Source organism: Heterocephalus glaber, unplaced genomic scaffold (assembly GCF_053883595.1).
Source record: "Heterocephalus glaber isolate CG9 unplaced genomic scaffold, H.glaber_assembly_v1.0 deba00001504, whole genome shotgun sequence".
Lineage (NCBI taxonomy): Eukaryota > Metazoa > Chordata > Mammalia > Rodentia > Bathyergidae > Heterocephalus > Heterocephalus glaber.
The window spans coordinates 5713122-5732066 of NW_028258324.1; the positions used below are offsets into that span (position 1 = coordinate 5713122).

At 51.9% G+C, this 18945-nt stretch overlaps 2 protein-coding genes across 6 annotated transcripts; one reads left to right on the forward strand and one right to left on the reverse strand.

Annotated features, from left to right (window-relative positions):
- Nucleotides 1-3: 3 nt before the first annotated feature.
- On the reverse strand, nucleotides 4-9379 carry Rrp9 (ribosomal RNA processing 9, U3 small nucleolar RNA binding protein). 2 transcript variants are annotated; one of them, XR_002387662.2, is made up of 15 exons: nucleotides 9183-9379; nucleotides 8836-8918; nucleotides 4406-4518; nucleotides 3981-4048; nucleotides 3862-3903; nucleotides 3484-3610; nucleotides 2378-2502; nucleotides 2203-2295; nucleotides 1799-1899; nucleotides 1590-1724; nucleotides 1447-1509; nucleotides 1085-1230; nucleotides 930-1034; nucleotides 295-368; nucleotides 4-170 (listed from the first exon to the last, which is right to left on the reverse strand). XR_002387662.2 is itself a non-coding variant. In XM_004835146.3 (15 exons), the coding sequence occupies exons 1-15, from the start codon at nucleotides 9267-9269 to the stop codon at nucleotides 77-79; spliced, it is 1431 nt and encodes a 476-aa protein (XP_004835203.2). In that variant the 5' UTR covers nucleotides 9270-9379; the 3' UTR covers nucleotides 4-76. The 2 variants fall into 2 exon arrangements, 1 of the variants encoding a protein (XP_004835203.2); XM_004835146.3 differs by having other exon boundaries at nucleotides 930-1009.
- Nucleotides 9380-9492: 113 nt separating this feature from the next.
- Parp3 (poly(ADP-ribose) polymerase family member 3) lies at nucleotides 9493-16637 on the forward strand. Of its 4 annotated transcripts, none has more exons than XM_004834180.4 (11): nucleotides 9493-9688; nucleotides 10927-11112; nucleotides 11548-11673; nucleotides 11869-12057; nucleotides 12260-12392; nucleotides 12477-12703; nucleotides 12934-13083; nucleotides 13257-13343; nucleotides 13545-13722; nucleotides 14800-14955; nucleotides 15392-16637. In XM_004834180.4, the coding sequence occupies exons 2-11, from the start codon at nucleotides 10933-10935 to the stop codon at nucleotides 15559-15561; spliced, it is 1596 nt and encodes a 531-aa protein (XP_004834237.2). In that variant the 5' UTR covers nucleotides 9493-9688; nucleotides 10927-10932; the 3' UTR covers nucleotides 15562-16637. The 4 variants fall into 4 exon arrangements, with proteins under 4 accessions (XP_004834237.2, XP_021095650.2, XP_021095604.2 ...); XM_021239991.2 differs by having other exon boundaries at nucleotides 9516-9688; nucleotides 10303-11112; XM_021239945.2 differs by lacking the exon at nucleotides 9493-9688 and adding an exon at nucleotides 9764-10042 and having other exon boundaries at nucleotides 10303-11112.
- The last annotated feature ends 2308 nt before the right edge of the window (nucleotides 16638-18945 follow it).

Here is an 18945-nt window from a genome sequence, read left to right on the forward strand (position 1 = left end):
AGGCCCAAAAAGGAGGCTTTTAATACAAAGAGTGGGGCAGGGTCTAGGAAGAACTTAAATAAGGAGGACGACAGTGTCAGGAGCCCGCCGCAGGGGGCCCAGGGACCCTGCGGAGCCGGATGATGCAAACTGAGTTCCGAGCCTCTTTGATCCGCCACCATCGGCCAAGCCTGCAGAGGGCAGAAGGAGCAGCTGGGAACAACCCAGACCCCACCCAGGCTGTACCCCATTCCCATCCACTGCCCAGCCAGTGCCACCTTGCCCTGTACCCTGCCCCCCAGGGGGATCATGTACCTGTGCTCCTGCCCTACTCCGGCCACTAGGAAGTCCCCACCACTGGAGAACTTGAGGCTGTTGATAAAACCCACCTGAGGAGAGGAACATGATACTACATTAGAACACCTCTCTGCTCCAGTCCCCAGTATCACCGTCAAGGGCTTGGAGTTAAAACCGAGCTCTGCTTTACCCCTCAGAGCCTCAGCCTTCACATCTAGGAGGAAGGAGGGCATTGGGTATGTCAAGGGCATGGGCTGGCACTGGCTGCTGGTTGTGGAGTGCTAGAAACCTAGGCCAGCGCTCTCAGATCTACTGAAAATGGTGCTGCCCTCCGCTGTGACCCAGTATGGACAGTCAATTCAACATGCCCCAGCCTGGCTATCAAGCTGGCACCGGCCTTATAGAAACAATCACAGTGCCAGGTCCTGTCTTGCACCAGACACCCAGGAGAAGACCTAGGACAGAGGCTGCAGGAGGGGACAAGGGAGAGAAGGAAAGAAGGCTAAGGTCCTGCCAAGCCTGTGCCAGGAGCTGCCCCTCCTTTCTGAGGCAGTTCCTGGGCAAGAAGGACATTAAGAGCTCATTCTAGGGGCCAGGAACTTCACGGTCCTCAAATGGGGTGAAAACAGGACAAGTATTCAAGCCCCACTCACCAGAGGGATGTCGAGGAGGTGATCGAGCCGCCGGAAGCCCTCACCACACTGCCAAAGCCTCACACAAGAGCTGTGGGAGCCTGGGAATGGGACAATGAGCAACTGCTGCAGCAGCCCACCCTGTGACCCCCACTTCCCTGCCTCAGGGCACCCACCTGTAGCCACAAGGTCGGTGTTAAGGAGGGCTGCCACCGATGACACCCAGAAGGGCTGCTCCAGGCCTGGCTCCCCCTGCAGCCCATGAGCTTCCCGCTGCAGGGCGAGTGGCCGCTTCTTAGAGAGGCCCCACAAGGCCACAGAGCTGTGGATGGGGGCAGCAGGTGAGGGACCAGGGACAGGACAGAAAGACACAGGCCAGAGAGGGACCAAGTCCACATGCCAGCCGTGGGAGATGACCAAGGTCATCGGTGCCTGTGACATCTATGACCATGGTTACAACAGCTTCCCCACAGAGTGGGGTTCTAAGAGGAACCTCTAAGAAGCAAGTGCTCAGAGGCAGCAAAAGGTCAGCTCTTACCCATCGTCTGCACCTGACACCATGTGCTCCTCGTTGATGAGATGGAGGCAGTCGATGGAGCCCCTGGAGAGAGGGGCTGTGAGGGGTGTGGCCAGCCCCACCCCACCCAAAGGGCCCCCAGCTAGCCTGGCACATCGCCTTACTGGTGGCCATAGAAGACCAGTTGGGACTCCTCAGGGATCTTCCACACACGCACGGTCCCGTCCCGGCCCCCAGCTGTCACACAGCACTCCCGGCTCAGGGCATCCAGTGCAGCCACAGCATCTTGATGTCCAAAGCTAAGGACAGGACAGAGTAGGATGGGTCACGGTGAACCCACACACCCACACACACCCTTGGCTGAGGCACTCACAGTGTCTCCACATAGGAGTTCTCTGCCACATTCCACACCTTCACAGAGCGGTCGTAGGAGGTGCTATAGAGCTGGTGGGTGCCTCTGCGGAACGCCAGCCCCTAAGGGTGTATGGAGAGAGGAGGAAAGGGGACCTGGGCTACAGCAGGCAAGACAGAGGCCCACCAGCAGGTGTCATAACACAGGAAGCTGCTCCAAGAGCGCCATGGGAGGCATCTCTGGAAGGCCCCACTTGGCCTTTAGGTAGATGTGGGCTTCTCCTAGCATCCAACCCCTGCACAAGCTGAACTCTGCCTCTTTCAGCTCCTCCCCATTTATTATCCCCCAACCCATTTAAGTCCTGTGGCCCAGCACCAAGCCCAGCCCACTCAGCAGAGCCTACTCTACATATGCCAGCTCCTCACCGACACAGCATCCCGATGTCCCGTGAAGGTGTACAAGTGGCAGCAGCTCTGGGCTTCCCAAATGAGAATGAGCTTGCTGCGGTCACCGGAGGCCTGCAGGGATGAGGGCAATGGCCACAGGTATACACCACACACTGAGAACCCCCACCTCCCTCTGGGGCCAACCGGGCCTTACAAGGTACTTGCCGTCGGAGGAGATGGCCATGCAGAGGACATGGCTGCTGTGGCCAGGGGCCTTCCCCTCGGCACCATTCTTGGCCTTTGGAATCACATGCAGCTTCCGCCCAGTCTCCACACTCCCTGCCACCAGGAAAGAAAGGCTACTAGGATGGTGGACAGGGCTATCAGGGAGCATCATGGACAAGGGGCCATGAAAAAAGTCCACGACTGGAGTTGGAGGACCTGATTCAACTACCGGGAGTCTCTAGACAAGTTTCCTAAGCTGTTAAGTGGGGGCAACAGTTCCAAAGGGTGGCCATGAAACCCCCCCAAAAAAGAGAAGGAATGCAAAAGTGCTTGGAGGTAGGCTGGGTGTGCCGGCGTACGCCTATGATCCCAGTACTCAGGAGGCTGAAGCAGGAGGACCACCATGAGTTCAAGGCCAGCATGAGCTACACAGTGAGTTCAAGATCAGCCTCACCGGGGATTTTGCACAGTGATACCGATGCCTGCCTCCCAAGCACAAGGTCGTGAGTGTGATCTCCAATACAAAAAGAAAGAAAAGACCAGCCTCAACTACACAGTGAGACCCTGTCTCAAAAAACAAAGGAGCCAGGGATTTAGCTCAGTGGTTCCGCCACCTGCCTCACAAACGCATGGTTCCAAGTTCGATCCCTGGTACCAAAAAAAAAAAAAGGAAAAAAAGTGCTTTAGGGGTTGAGAGGGTAGCCTGCCTAGCATGCATAAGATTCAGGATTCCATCCCCGGTGTCACAAAACAAAAAGCGCTTTAGGACTAATGGTATGAGCTCTTCCAGTGGCTATGGTAGGTGGAGGAAGGCTGTGCTCAGCTGTCAACAGTTGGGAACCCAAAAGGACCAAGGACTCAATCCCAGGTCTGCGCAGTGCCTCAAACATCTTCCAGTCCAATGCCCACTCACAGCTTCAACTGCTATGAAGTTGTCATCTTGCTTTTGCTCATGGTCTCAACTGTCACAGAGCTCATAGGCCCACTGTGGATGTCACCCAGAAACACAGTAGCAGACCTGTCTGGTCAGGGCTCCCTCTCCCCACACCAGCCCCCAACACCTCAGAGGCTGCACCCACACGGAGGCCCACTCACACTTAATGAGAGTGCAGTCTTTGGCAGCGGAGAAGATGGCCAAGTCGTCAGGGGTGATCACCAAACATGTGATGGAGAGCTGGTGGCCCCGTAAGACCCGAATGTCAGCTGGGCCTGGGGTCTGGATCTGGACAGGCAGGGGCTGGGTCATTATGGCTGGGGGCATAAAGGCACCACCCTCCCACACCATACTTTCCTACCAACTCTGCCCAGAAGGAAAGCAGGACCTAGGCTGCAAGGACAAGACCCTTACCTGACCACATCCACCCAGGTGTTCACTGCGTTGCAGAACAAAGACCCCCACAGCCTGAGCCCCTACTGGGTCATCTCCCCGCCAATCCAGCCTTGACCTCACACCAAAGCACCCTGCCCACTCACCTCCTTTGCCACTGACTTCTGCAGCCTGCCCCTCTGCTCCAGCTGCATGGAGAGAACAGGAATAAGGTCCTGGGGACAGGACCAGCCTTCCCCCTCCTCCACCCTCCCTCCACACTCACCACATCCTCCTTCAGGCGCCCTGCTATTTGGTCCTCTTCAAACGCTTGAGCCTCAGCCTTCTCCTCCTCTGTGCAGGACACACAGTCAACATAAACCAAGGCCTAGGTCCCCCTTTCCCTTCTCAGCTCATTCCACTCTCCACCCTGGGGCTGGGCCCTGAATGCCTGGGCTGTGTCTTGTGTGAAATTCAGGCCGCCTCAGCAAAGGGGAAGGAAGGGAAGACCATCCCCTCCCACCTTCACTTATCCCATCAGTCCAAAGCCCCCTGTAGGTCTGGCCACCCCCACCAAGCAGGCAGCTCCAGAAGCCCAGGCAGCTGCTGGACACCTGTGCCAGTGGACCATCAGATGGCTGGGGCTGCAGCAGGGGAAGCAGGAGGCTTTAGCACAGGTCCCAGCCCTTGCCTGGCTTCCCCACGGCTCACCCTGCTGCCTCAGCTGCTCAAGGTAAAGCTTAGCCAAGCGCAGCTTCTTCTCCTGGGCGGTTTCCTCCAGCTCCTCCTCTTCCTCCTCTTCCTCAGTCCTCCTTGGAGCTAGGCTGTGGGCAACAAGGGGCCGGGTCTGAGGGGCTAACTCCAATCCTCTGGCCACAAGGAACGTACTTCTTTGATGCTCTCCCATCATTCAACCTTGCCCATCACTGCCAGCCCTCAGGGCCAAGGATCACATGTGCAGAAAGCCAAAAGATGTAACTCACCAACCTGAAAGGCTCCACTCCGTGGCTGGCATAAGAATGAGAACAGACTCAAACCCCAGACATCACTGTGAAATTTCTTAACTCTCGGGGAAACACAAAGCTCTACAGGCTTCCAAGAGAAACCATGTCACAAACAAAGGATCAGGAATCAATATGGCTTCAGATATCTCAGTTGCAATAGAAGACAAAATTCTGAAGGAAAATGCCAATCCCTAGAACACCCTCCCCTCTGAAACCATCGTGAAAAATGAAGACAGTATCGGGGGTTAGGGTGTGTGTAGCTCAGTTATAGAGTGTGGGCACGGCATGCACAATGCTCTGGACTCAATTCTCAGCACCAAAAAAGAAACTCTCAGATATATAAGGTGATGCAGAACCAGTTCGTTCTTAGTATGGTTAGAAAATGTGCTGTCCAAATAAGAGGGAAGGAAGAAGGCATAGGGTACCAGAAGCAGGAGATGCAACAGAGAGCCATACAGCTAGATCCCAAGATGACAACCAGCCCCAAACATGGAAGACACCATCCTGTACCCTCAGGACAAAGTTCCATGTGAATCTTAACTGGCTGGGGCTTGGCCTTGTACTAATAAAGTTTCTTGGTCCTCTAGACCCCATTCTTTTGCCAACCAAGGGTATTTGCTTCATTCAAATGCTGGTCCTAGGGCCAGGGATTTAGCTCAGTGGTTCTGCTGCCTGCCTCACAAGCACAAGGTCCCGTACCAAAAAAAAACAAAAACCCAAATGCTGGTCCTGCTTTGACCCAATGCTTGAAGCTGGACGTAGATTATGGGAACTCAGAAGCAGAAAATCCAGGGTAGCCAGGCATGGTGGCACATGCCTGCAATCCCAGCAGGCTGAGGTAGGAGGATTGCTGCAAATTTCAGACCAGCCTAGGCTACATGAGTTCAAGACCAGTCTGAACGACATAGTGAGACCTTGTTTTGGAAAAAAAAAAAGAAAATCCACGGTAGCCTACTCCCTTTGATCGTGTGCCTCAGATACCTAGTCTCTATCAGGTGCCCCAACTATGTTTCCCAATCCTCACTCATGACCCACCCCATGATTTCCCACAGAAGGGACTTTGAAAAGGCAGGAAAGCCCAGGCTAAACAAGGCCCCAGAGACCACTTAGTGCCTGGCAAGCCTTTGGCCAACAGGGTTGATACTGCCCCTCCCATGCAAGGCCAAGGTCGGGAGTTTACCCACACCAATCAATCTGTTGTTCAAGAATTCACACATAGGAGGGAAAACTCTAATGAAAAACAAGAAATTATATACTGCATGATTCCATTTACAGAGCTTTCTGGGAAAGACAACTCCAGGGACATTGGTTAGCAGGGATGAGGAAGAGCTGCCTATAGAAGAACAGGAGGTACTTGGGGGCAGGGAGAGGAGTATTCTATATCTTCATGGTTGTGGTGGCTACATAACTGTGTGCTTGTCAAAGCTCAAAGAACTATAGGCTAAAAAAGGTGAGCACTACTGTATGTAAATTATACCTCAAAGGAAAAAAAAATTATTTTTAAAAAGAATGAAAACAAAAAAATAAATTAAAAAAAAAAAAGAAAGAAAACAAAGAAATGATTAACTGGAGTCAGAAATGACAGCTGGAAATTCCAAGATTCTCCAGATGTCTCAAAAAGCAAAAAACAAACAAAAGGAAAAGAAAAAAGTTTAAGTCTTTTTGTGGGCAAAATAAGGCAATAAAAACTCAAATTCAGAAGCAGAATTTCTAAATCAACTCATGAAGAAGTCACCAGCATTCCCTGGACTGAGAGCCTTCATCCTACAAGGATGTCAACATGCCGGGCCCTTTGAAACCCTGAGCCTCCCATCACCTGCAGAAATGAGGGAAACATTCAAAGCCCTGTCTCCTGGATGTACCCAGCACCTGCCCTTCCATCTGCCCCACCTCCCATTCTGGCACAGTGCTACCCCAAATTTCTTTTTCTGATCTCTGAATGCTATTTTACCTCTCTATTGAGACTCTGTTCCCAAAACACACTGCTGTAACATGTTTCTCACTACACACATTCTTTCCACCTGCCGTTCATTTCTGTACTTCCAACAGTTGCATACTGGTGCAACCACTGTAGAAATCAGTATGGAGACACCTCAAAGATCTAGGACTAGAGGTCCCATTTGACCCAGCTATTCCCCTGCTGGGTATCTTCCCCAAAGAATTAAAAGAATCATACCACAGTGATATATGTGCACCCATGTTCATAGCAGCACAGTTTGTAATAGCTAAAGCTTGGAAGCAGCCCAAGTGCCCATCAACTGGAAACTGGATAAAGAAGATGTGTTTTTTTTATAAAATGGAGTACTACTCAGCCATAAAGAATGAAAAACTAGAGTTATTTATAGCTAAATGGATGCATATCGAGGCCATACTCTTAAGTGAAATAAATAGGACACACGTGTAAATACCAAATAGTTTCTCTAGTGTGAGAAACTGATAGTGTAAACAAGAGTTAAAGTGATTAAAATGAATAATTGATAATTTGAAATAAGAAAAAAGGTTCAAAGACGAAGGGGTGAAGGGAGGGAAAGGGGAAAGGAAAAACTATGAGAAAAGAAAAAAAATGGAAACGATATCTATGTAAATAGGGAAGGGTGGAGGGGGTGAAGAGTGCACAGGTAAGGGGGAAAAAATAAGAACCAAGATATATCATGTACAGGTACAAACACCCAACGATAAATGTAAACGAATTGTATACCTAAAATGTACCAATAAAAGAACTTAAATAAAATTTTAAAAAAGAAATCAATCAACAATAAATGCTGACTGAGATATGGAGGAGAAAGGAACCCTGCTTCACTGTTGGTGGGAGTGTAGACTGGTGCAACCAACGTAGAAATCAGTGTGGAGATTCTTCAAAAAATTAGGATTAGAGGTCCCATTTGACCCAGCTATTCCCCTGCTGAGTATCTTCCCAAAAGAATTAAAAATGTCATACCACAGTGATATACGAACACCCATTTTTATAGTGACACAGTTTGTAATAGCTAAATCTTGCAAACAGCCCAAATGCCCATCAACCGATGAATGGATTAAACAGATGTAGTCCTGGGGCTGGGGTTTTAGCTCAGTGGTTTCAGCTCCTGCCTCGAAAGCGCAAGGTCCTGAGTTCGATCCCAGGTACCAAAAAAAAAAAAAAAAGATGTAGTCTTTTATACAATGGCATACTACTCAGCCATAAAGAAAGATAAACTAGAGATATTTATAGCTAAATGGATGCAACTTGAGACTATACTCTTAAGTGAAATAAATTGGACACATGTATAAATATCAAATTGTCTCTCTGGTACAAAAAACTGAAAGAGTGGCCTGGGGATTTAGCTCAGTGGTTTCGCAGCCTGCTGTGGAAGTGTGAGGACCCAAGTTCGATCCCTGGTACCAAAAAAAAAAAAAAAAAAAAAAAATGAAGAGTAAAAAAGGACCAAAATGTGTAATAGAAAATATGAAATAGGAAGAAACTACTCAAAAGGAAAGAGAACCTGTGAAGGGGGGAGGGGGGAAAGGAAGTGAAAAGAAAAAAACAAGAAAATAAGTATAAATGGAAACAAAGCTTTTATAAACAAGGAGGGGAAGGGAGTTGAAGGGAGGGGAGGGAATTGGGAGAAAAAAGAGATCAAGATATACCATGTACAGGTACAAATTCCCTTTGATAAATGTGATCATTATATACATTTAAATTATACTAATAAAATTAATTCTTTTAAAAAAAGAGTTGAAGGAGGCGCTGGCGCACCTGTAGTCCCCATTACCTAGGATACCCAGGAGGCCCAGTGGGACAATCACTTGAACCTAGAAAAGCAACACAGTGAGACCCCTGTCTCAAGAAAAGAAAGAAAAAGAACATAGGAAGATCACTAATTGTGACTTTACCGGCAAATAGAATGAAACTCCAGCAAGCATGTCTTCCATCTGTCTCCCTTTGCCTGTCAGTCTAGCCCTGTGCTTGAGTCCCTGTCATGAGTAAAGGAGGTCTCAGTGGTCTCCCACTGGGGCCACAGAGATGAGACTTCTCAGGTCCCAAAATTGGAGGAAAGAGCCCTGATCTGAGTGCAAAGGGTCACAGTCCCGGGTTTCGGCCTAGTTTAATCCACGTGGGCCTCAGTTTCCCTTCCCACTAAGTGGGAAAGGTCAGCTCACCTCTCGTTCTCAGAGTCGCTGGAGATCTCCTCATTCATCTTGCCGCCGCCTTTGGACTTGCCCCTGTTCCCCACAGAGTCGACCTGGGAATTAAATATATGATCCCCTCTTTGGTCGGATCCCAACCACTTCAGCACTGACCAAGGGCCCCTCTGCTTCTTTGAGAGTCCAGAACTGGGAGAGGTGGTGGCTCCTGGCCCTGGTCAAGAGCAAAGCTTTCCAGGATTTGGCGGGGATAGAGAGCTGACTCCAGAGCTGGGGAAGGGACTGGGTTCGGATTCCTCGGAATCCGAAGGCAGTTATACCAGTATTACACAGACTGCGGCCCATGGAAACGCCATCCTCACCTTTCGCCGTCGTTTGCCAGCCCCTGCAGCGGCCCCAACCCCGGAGGCCGGCTTTCCCCGCTTTCGAGCTGCTACAGTAGCAGACATGCTCCCCACGCAGTGCGCTGTAGCAGCTGCTAGAAAGCTCACAAGGCAGCTAAAACCCCAGGCTGCGTGGCAAGATCCTGCACCCTGATAGGCTCCCACCTCACAGTGGGTCCCGCCTCCCGCAATTCCATTGGATCCTCACGTAGGTTCTGCCACGCCCCCGGAAGCCCATAGGATAGACGCCCTGACCAGGCCCCTCCGCGCTGGGCTCAAATCGGAAGCAATCTCTCTACCCAGCGCTTCCGGCCTGATGCTTTGGCGCTTGCGCTCTGCTTTCCTGCTAGCACGCTGGGAGGGGTTGGGCCAGGAGAGCCTTCGTGGTGCTTGCGCCCCATGATCGCTGGGGGGAGCCAGAGGTGCGGAGTTCCGTGTTGGCCCTAGGGAAGGGGCAGAATGCAGAAAGCCCTGGAGAAAGGGAGGTTAGTGTATCTCTGCCGCAAAGGTCACTGGGCGGGGAGTTGGGGGGGGGGGGTACGTGTTTCGTGCCCCAGGCTGGACAAGTAGCGTTGAGGGCGTGTCCGTGCCCTAGGCGTTATGTGAGAGAAGCTGTTGATCTCAGCCTCACCCACTAGTGGTCAAATAGCTAGAATTCTGTGCCCCTCCAGAGCTCCTTCTCCTCTGGCAGTTGTGGAGAATTCTCTGATTCAAGCCTCAGCCTCACAGAAGGTTGTTAGAGGGGTCCCCAGACTTGATACTGCCCTGGGAGGTGCACACAGCGTTCCGGATACCAGGTTGGGGGGCAACCACCTGTCCCAGGTCCCTGCTTCTCTTAGGTGAGTGTCCTGTGGCCCTGCCCATGAACCTCTGCACCACAGGCCACAGGGCAGGGCTGTGCGGGTGGAACTGGCCCTGACCTCTAGCAGTTTAAGGCCACTAATCTGGAACCTTGGTTGGCACCGCAGATTGATCTCTCTCTCTCTCTCTCTCTCTCTCTCTCTCTCTCTCTCTCTCTCTCTCTCTCTCTCTCTGTGTGTGTGTGTGTGTGTGTGTGTGTGTGTGTGTCTCGCTGTCTCTCTCACTCTCCTGAGGACAGGGTCTCACTTTGTAGTTCAGGCTGGCCTCACACTCACAGTCATCCTTATGTCTCAGCCTCCCAAGCGCTGGGATTACAGGCATTTGCCACCGAGCAAGTTCTTGCCTGTCAAGAATATTCATGTTAGGAAGAAGCTCCTGCACCCTGGGTCCCAAGCTGTGGAGGGATAGATGTGGCCCTAAGAGGGCTGCCCCAGAACAGCTCCCCACCCTCCCCCATAGCTCAGTGACTCAGCTCAGCAACCATGCTAGCTCCAAGCTTGCTGCCGGGCCAGGAGGAAGTGTCCTGGACAGGGCAGGGCCCAGAAGTAGGAGGGAGAGAGCCTCCTTTAACTTTTCCTACCATCTGAGGACACGCTGGAGAGCTGGAGAGGGCAGGCACCAGCCTCTTCCTTGGTCAGATTGGGCAGACTGGCCAGGTCCTGATCTTGCCCTTGTGACTGGGGAGAGGGGTGTAAATGAGATACAGAGAGGTGGTTCTAGGCCTGGGCTGGAAATGCGGAAGGTGTAGGCAGGGAGGAGTAGCAGAACCCCCAAAGGGCGAGCCCAAGTGGGCCAAGTGGGTGCTGTGAGTCAAGCTGGGCTGCAGGGGCCATAGAGGTCTGAGGGCCCCCTGTTCCCCAAGACAACCATGGCTCCAAAACGAAAGCCTTCAGTGAAGACTGAGCACTCTGAGAAGAAGAGGCGACAGGAGCCAGGGGAGGAGAACAGCTTCCACTCCACTGCTGAGGCCCTCAGGGCTGCACCCGTAGAAAAGCGCATCGTCTGCATGGACCCTAACTGCCCACTGAGCAACAACCCTGGCACCCAGGTGAGCCACCTCCCCAGGTGGGCCAGAGCCTTCTCCCTACTAAGGACAGATGCTCAAGCTCCGGGTTAGCTCTGGAGCAAGGCCATGTCTCTCTAAGACCACAAAGGTCAGGGCTGTACCCATCGGGCCCGAGGAGGCCAGCCTTGCCCAGCAGACCACACCTAAAGACAAACTCTGACTTCCTCAGTGTCCCCTCAAACCAGCCCTCAGGGCAGAGTCATGTCCCTCTCAGATTCCCCTACACAGGACACAGCTACATCTTCCCAGAACCCCTCAGACCACATCCTCTTGGGCAGAACCATGACCCCACAAGCTCCAGGACAGGGCCCCCTCAGTGCCCCAGAGCTGTCAGACTCCTGTCCCCACCAGACCCCTCTCAGCATACAGCCAGGCATCCGTGCAAACACAGCCTGCCCCACCTCTGCGTTTGCTCAGGTACACAAGGACTATGACTGCACCCTGAACCAGAGCAACATCAGGTGCAACAACAATAAGTTCTATGTCATCCAGCTGCTGGAAGACGGCAACAACTTCTTCTGCTGGAACCGCTGGGGCCGAGTGGTGAGTGTCTCAGCCCCTGTCCTGCCACCCCGCCTCTTCCTACTCACCAGTATTCCCCAGGGTTTCCAGAAGCCACAGCTGCTGACTGTCCTCCTTTACCTCCAACTGTCCAGGGGCACTGGCCCAGGGCCTGGCCCAATATGGAGACCAGCAAATGCTTATGACGGGTACAGCCCTGATAGCTATCACTTGCAGGGAGAGGTGGGCCAGTCAAAGATGAATCACTTCACCTGCCTGGAAGATGCAAAGAAGGACTTTGAGAAGAAGTTTCATGACAAGACCAAGAACAAATGGGCAGAGCGGGACCACTTTGTGGCCCACTCCGGCAAGTACACACTTATCGAAGTGCAGGGAGAGGCCAACGCCCAGGAGGCTATGGTGCAGGTGAAGAGGCTGAGAGTGGTGGGGCCTGGGCTGAGGGAGGGGACTGACCCAGCAGATGAGGCTCTGCCACTGCCCAGCTGTGCAACCTCAGGTGCCTCCCTCTCTGGCCTCAGTTGGGCTCGTCTCTGTCCAGTGCCGTGCTCTGGCCCAAGTGTTGGTGCCCTGCCCAGCTGCTCCAACCCACATAGCCTTCTCTCCCCAGGTAGATGGAGGCCCAGCGGGGACTGTGGTTAGGCAGGTGAGACCCTGCTCTCTGGACCCTGCCACCCGGAAGCTTATCACTAACATCTTCAGCAAGGAGATGTTTAAGAATGCCATGACCCTCATGAACCTGGGTGAGGTGAAGAGCCCTGGCGGGGAGGCAGAGCCCCAGGGTGGCAGGGATACATGGCTGAGCCCCTGTTCTCCTGTCCCCCCAGATGTGAAGAAGATGCCCCTGGGGAAGTTAAGCAAGCAGCAGATCGCACGGGGCTTTGAGGCCTTGGAGGCGCTAGAGGGGGCTCTGAAACCCCCCACAGATGGTAGCCCAAGCCTGGAGGAGCTGTCCTCCCACTTCTACACCATCATCCCACACAACTTTGGCCGCAGCCGGCCTCTGCCCATCAACTCCCTCGAGCTTCTGCAGGCCAAGAAGGACATGCTGCTGGTGAGGGCCAGCAGGTGGGCAGGCTGTCAGCAAAGACACCAGATTGGGCAAGATATTCAAGAGACAGCTGGCCAAGAAGACCCAGAGGGATGGACTTCACTGGATGGGCTGAGGGACAGGGTGGGGATGGACTGGTGGACAACAGGTGGGGTGGCTGTGGGACCAGTCCCGTGGGTGGGGGAGGCCGGAGGTCCAGGGGACAGACAAGCTGCCAGTGCCCATCATCTTAGGTGCTGGCAGACATCGAGCTGGCCCAGACCCTGCAGGCGGCCAGTGGGGCGGAGGAGAGAGTGGAAGAGGTGCCACACCCATTGGACCGAGACTACCAGCTCCTCAAGTGCCAGCTTCAGCTGCTGGATTCTGGGGCACCCGAGTACAAGGTGGGCTGGGCCCTGTAGAGCGCTGGCCCTCTTCCCTCTTGCTTTGAGAGCTTGGTAGGACTCCTAGCCCTTAGCCTTCTCTCCCTGTGACTGCACGGTCTAAGGAGAGCTGTGGGACTAGGGGGACCTGAGGAGATCAGTCCATGAGTCCCCCAGCTTCTGCTGTTCCGTAGGTGATACAGACCTACTTAGAACAGACAGGCAGCACCTACAGATGTCCAGCTCTGCAGCATGTTTGGAAAGTGAACCGGGAAGGCGAGGTAAGGGAGATTCCCCAGCCCCCACCCCCGCATCAGTACCCTGACCCTTAAGAAAATAACCTTGGCCCATCTACCCCTTGGTGAGCTGTCTTAGCCACTCTGACCAGTTTCTGCTGTCCTGAGGGTGTGAGTGACCAGAGGGGCCTTGGTCATGTCATCTGTGAGCTGGCCTCTCCCATTCCCCACTCCTCTCCTGTTCAGGGAGACAGGTTCCAGGCCTACTCCAAGCTCAGGAATCGGAGGCTGCTGTGGCATGGCACCAACGTGGCTGTGGTGGCTGCCATCCTCACCAGCGGGCTTCGCATCATGCCACATTCTGGAGGCCGTGTTGGCAAGGGCATCTACTTCGCCTCAGAGAACAGCAAGTCAGCTAGCTATGGTGAGGCAGAGATGGAAGGTGCCAAGGTGGAGTGGGCCAATATTGCCCTCTGGAAAATTGAGGGAGGAAACCTCAAAGGGCTGCTGACCACAGTGTTTAGGGGGGATGCTTCCACTTGGGGACCTTGGAGGAGTCTCCTAGTGGTCAGGGACGGCCTTCTGGAGGAAGTGAAGATGAGTGCACCAACCACACCTGCAAGGGGTGGACAAGTGAGCTTCAAGGTAAAGGATGGCACAGAGGCCAGGAGATTGTAGCCAGCCAGGACTTCCAAGCAGGTCCTACTGTTGAAGTTCACAGCAGCATCTGGCAGGGCTGGGGTCAGGGGATCCAGGACTGCTGAGTGGGCCTTCCCCAGAGATGATGGATACCAACTGGACATGGACCTAGCAGGATCTCGGTGGCTGCAGCTCTCAATAAGGTGGCTGAGGCTGGAAGCTGCAGAGAAGCCAGGCTCTTACTCAAGCCCATGGCTGTGGAGTAGGAAAGGAGAGAATCCACAACAGGGAAATGTGGGAAGGAGGTGGGCAGCACATAGGAGAGGGGCAAAGGTGTGTCCAGGGACTCCCAGGTTGTAGCTAGGGTGCCTGACTGAAGTGACCTCCCCAGCTCAGCCCCCCTAGCCTAGGCTGACTGCATCATGGGGGCCACCACCAACTCGAATGTCTAAAAAAACATGGCCCACAGATTCCTCCAAGGACAGATGGGGCTGAAGTTCTAAGGTTGCCCAAGACCAGGGAGAGCAGAGGAGCCTGAGAAAGAAAGGCTAGGGAGGGCCTCAGGAGAGCCCTGCAGGGGGTCCCGGGGCTGACACTGAAGGATACCAGGAGCAGGCTCAGCAGGCCCCTCCTTCGGTCTGCTCACCAGGAAGCCATTGCTGACTTGATAAAGGTGGCAGGGGATGCAGAGCTGGGGGGTGGGGGTGGGGGGTAGTTGAGACCACAGGGTCTAGGGCAAATTGGGCACTTTCCTGAGCCAGGGCAGCAAAGCCAGCAGGGATAGCATTGCCATTGTGACAGAGAGACCTCCCTATCAGGCAGAGGTCTGAGCTGCCCTCCTGAGACCCCCTGTGTCCTCCAGTTACTGCCATGCACTGTGGGAACCACCAGGTGTGTTACATGTTCCTGGGCGAGGTGGCCCTGGGCAAAGAGTACTGCATCACCATGGACAACCCTGGCTTGAAGTCCCCACCCCTCGGCTTCGACAGTGTCATTGCCCGAGGACATACAGAGCCTGGTGAGCCCTGGGAAGCTGCATGGGTCTGAGGTTAGAGGGAGGGGGCACTGAGGTAGGGGTCTAGGGCATTTTCAGGGAGGAGGTGAGCAAAGAGGGGACAGTGAAGAAGGACAAAAGAAGCAGCCTTTTTCACTGCAATCTTTCCCTTTGTCATCCATCAAACATTCACTGATCCAATACAGCCCTCCTAATCATCGGAGAGGGTTAAAAAGTGCTGTGATTGACTGAGCACTGACATACGAGTAGGAGTTTCCCAGAGAGAAACAAGGGAGGATGTTCAGACAGAAAGTCCAGCCCTGGCATGACTTGGGGGTGGCAAGGTAGAAAAGAGCAGGCCTTCCCTATGGCAGAAGAGGAGAGTGTGGGGCAGGACAGACTGGAAAGGCCAGGCACCAGGGACCCCTGGGCCACCCATAGCCTTTGCTGTGCCTTGCAGATCCTACCCAGGACATTGAACTGGAGCTGGATGGCCAGCGAGTGATGGTGCCCCAGGGCCGGCCTGTTCCATGCTCAGAATTCAGCAGCTCCCACTTCTGCCAGAGTGAGTACCTCATCTATCAGGAGAGCCAGTGTCGCCTGCGCTACCTGCTGGAGCTTCACCTCTGAGCTGTTGCCCTACTCTGAGTCCTGTGAAGGGCTGGACCAGGATCATCAATCAACTTACCCATCTCTATTACCCCAAATCCCCCCTTCTCTTTTTCCCAAAAATATATCTATGCCTGGTATATTGGTATATCCCTGTAATTCCAGTATTCAGGAGGCTAGGGAAGGAGGATCACTTGGGCCCAGGAGTTAAGGCAAGCCTGGTCAACATAGTAAAACCTGTATCAAAAACAAAATACTTATGCACCAATTAACAATGTTTTAGCCAGGTGTAGTGGTGTGTGCCTGTAATCCCAGCACTCGGGAGGCTAAGGCAGGAGGATCGCCATGAGTTCAAGGCCAGCCTGACTACATAGTGAGACTCTGTCTCAAAAAAACAGAACAAACAATGTTTTGGTCAACAGTGGACCATATATATGATGATAAACCTATAAGATTATATCACCTTGTAGCCGTCTTAGTTTGTGCAACACACTCTGTGAGTTCCACACCATGAAAGAATCCCTGTTTCTGAGAACACATCCCTAGTGCTAAGTACATTGTTTCTGTTCATATCTAGATGATCTGCAAGGGCCTCAGGCACTCACAGGCAGGGCTTTGGGACCCTGACTGGATTATGGGGCACCACAGCTGTTACTGTTAGGAGGTGGGCTCTGGTCAGAAGAGGCAGGTCACTGGGGATGTGATCAGGAAGGATGTATGTCCCTTCCAGGCTCCTCCCTGGACTCTGCTTCCTGGCCACCATGAAAAGCAGCTTTTCCTCCACTATGCCACTCTGCCATGGTGTTATCTGCCTTGGGGCAGCCAACCACAGCAAAATAAACATCCCCTTTAAGTTGTGGGTGTCAGGTATTGTGTCTCAGCAATGAGGAAGTGACTAAGACAATCACTGTTTCCTATAGTCACCATGTTGTACAATAGATCTCTTGAATTTATTCATCCTAACTGAATTTTGTATCCTTTGACCCACATTTTCTTAACCCCCTTCCCACTAGTCCCTAGTAACCAATGCCATGCTTTACTTCTATGAGTTCAACATTTTTAGATTCTACATAAAAGAAGATCTTGTGGTATTTGTCTTTCTGTGCCTGGTTTATTTCACTTAGCATCCTATCCTCCAGGTTTATACATATTGTTGCAAATGACAGGATTTCCTTCTTTTTAAAGGTCAAGTAGTACCCCATCATGTATACATACCACATTTTCTTTACTCATTCACTTGTTGATGGACACTTACGTTGATCCCATGTCATGACTGCTGAGTAGTTCTGCAATAAACATAAGGTGCAGACATCTCTTGAACAGGTCACTTCCATTTCCTCTGGAGTAGTAAGATTACTGAATCTGTATCACTGCTTCTTCTAAGGCCCTTCTGTGTCTTGGAGCATGAGTGTGCTTCCTCTAATCCCCATTAGCCCTGGCATGGCTGTGGCCCACAGCTTTGCCTCCTGATATGGTAGGTGCGGTAGGGGCTCATTACTGGGACCAGATTAGCAGCTCCTCAAGGGTCTGTGGTTGGGGGCATCGCTGAGAGTGGATTGGGTCCCACTTTACCAGGGGCATCTACCCTGGCCCAGATTAGACATCTGAGAGAGGTGTGTTTACCATGGTATTCTAAGCTTAGACTTCAGGCATGCACAGGTAGGTTTATTAAGTGTGAACCCCCACTGTTCTGTGCCATAACTACCAAGCCTGGGCCTCCTCCATGGTGTCCCAGTACATGGCTACTCCAGCCCTGCTCCAAGGTGCAGACACTCACATGGGTGGATATGAACCACATGCACACACATACATGCCCACCCAGGACCATCACTGCAATGTCCTGCGCTAATAATTGAGGCGCAAAAGAGCCTGTCACTGTCAACTCAACTGTTTATCATTTGGGGACCCACCTGGTAGTTCTCTACTCTAACCTATACATTGCCAGGAGAATCGTGTTTTGGTGCTAAATATCCCTGTACACCTCATGTCTGTTAGAAACAAGTTAAGAGCCAGGCATGGTGGTGCACGCCTGTAATCCCAGAACTCGGGAGGCAGAGGCAGGAGGATCACCCCAAGTTCAAGGCCAGCCTGGGCTACATAATGAGTTCAAGGCCAGCCTGCACTACACAGCAAGACCCTGACTCAGAAAAAAAAATAAATAAATAAACAAGCATCTATCAATGGGCACAAGTCTGGCACCAGGAAAGGATGCCAATTATCGCCCCATGGGTTATGGTTTAGATTTGAAAGATGTTCCCTGGAAGGCTATTATGTTCAGAAGTGGGGCTTTAGAAGGTGATGGGATTATGGGCAGTAGCAGATTAATCCACTGATGAGTTCACAGATGAGTGGGCCGATAAAAGGCTGGCCTAATTGGAAGAAATAGGTCACTGGGGGCATGTCTTTGAAGAGTATCCAGTCTGCCCCTTCCTCCCTGGCTTCTTCCTCTGCTGTCTGATTCCTGGCTGTGTGATGCCCTTCTGCCATGATGTTTCTGCCTTAGAGCCAGGTGACCATGAACTGAACCCTGAGCCATGAGCCATGAGCCAGAATAAACCTCTCCTCCTTTAATTGTGAATGTCACACATTTTGTCCCAGTGAAGAAAAGCTAACACACCATGTAACCCTGTCCACAGTCAGGAGATGCATGTACTACAGAGCAGGCCAGGATCCAGTCTATGGTCACCCACTGCATTTAGCTATTGTAACTCCTCTGTTATCTCCTTTAATCTGAAAATCTACCTCAGCCATTTTTTTTTCTTTTATAACTGACATTTTTTTGGCACTTTTTTTTTTGTATTGGGGATTGAACCCAGGGAGCACTGAGCTACCTCCTAGGCGGCCCCCACCCCACCTTTTTAAAATTTTACTTTGAGAGACTAAGTAAATTGCCCAAGCTGACTTTGAACTTGCATTTCTCCTACCTCCGCTTCCTAAGTAGCTGAGCTTGATTACAGGAATGTAGCATCACCCCTGGTCATATTCTTCACATTTTTGAAGAGTACTGGCCAGTTGTTGTATATAATGTCTCTCAATTTCAGCTTGTCTACTATTTTGTCATGATCAGATTCAGGCTTTGTATGTCTGGGAGCACTACATGGACGATGTGCCCTGGGTGTGTTATACCTGGAGGGTTGTGTCCCATTCTTGGAGATGTTAATTAGATTTGATCATGCCATTGAATTGATGTCTAGCAGGTTTTTCCATGGTAAAGCTACCATTTCTCCCCTTTTTAATTAACCAGGGGACACGTTGTAAACTATGAATTCCTCATTCCTCATCAACTTTCACCCACAAGTTTTAACATCTATTAATATTTACCTGAAACAAATTACCTGAATAAGTTCCGCTAAGATGGTTGTAAATGGTAGTGACTGAGCTCCATCATTTCTTTTATATCTACAC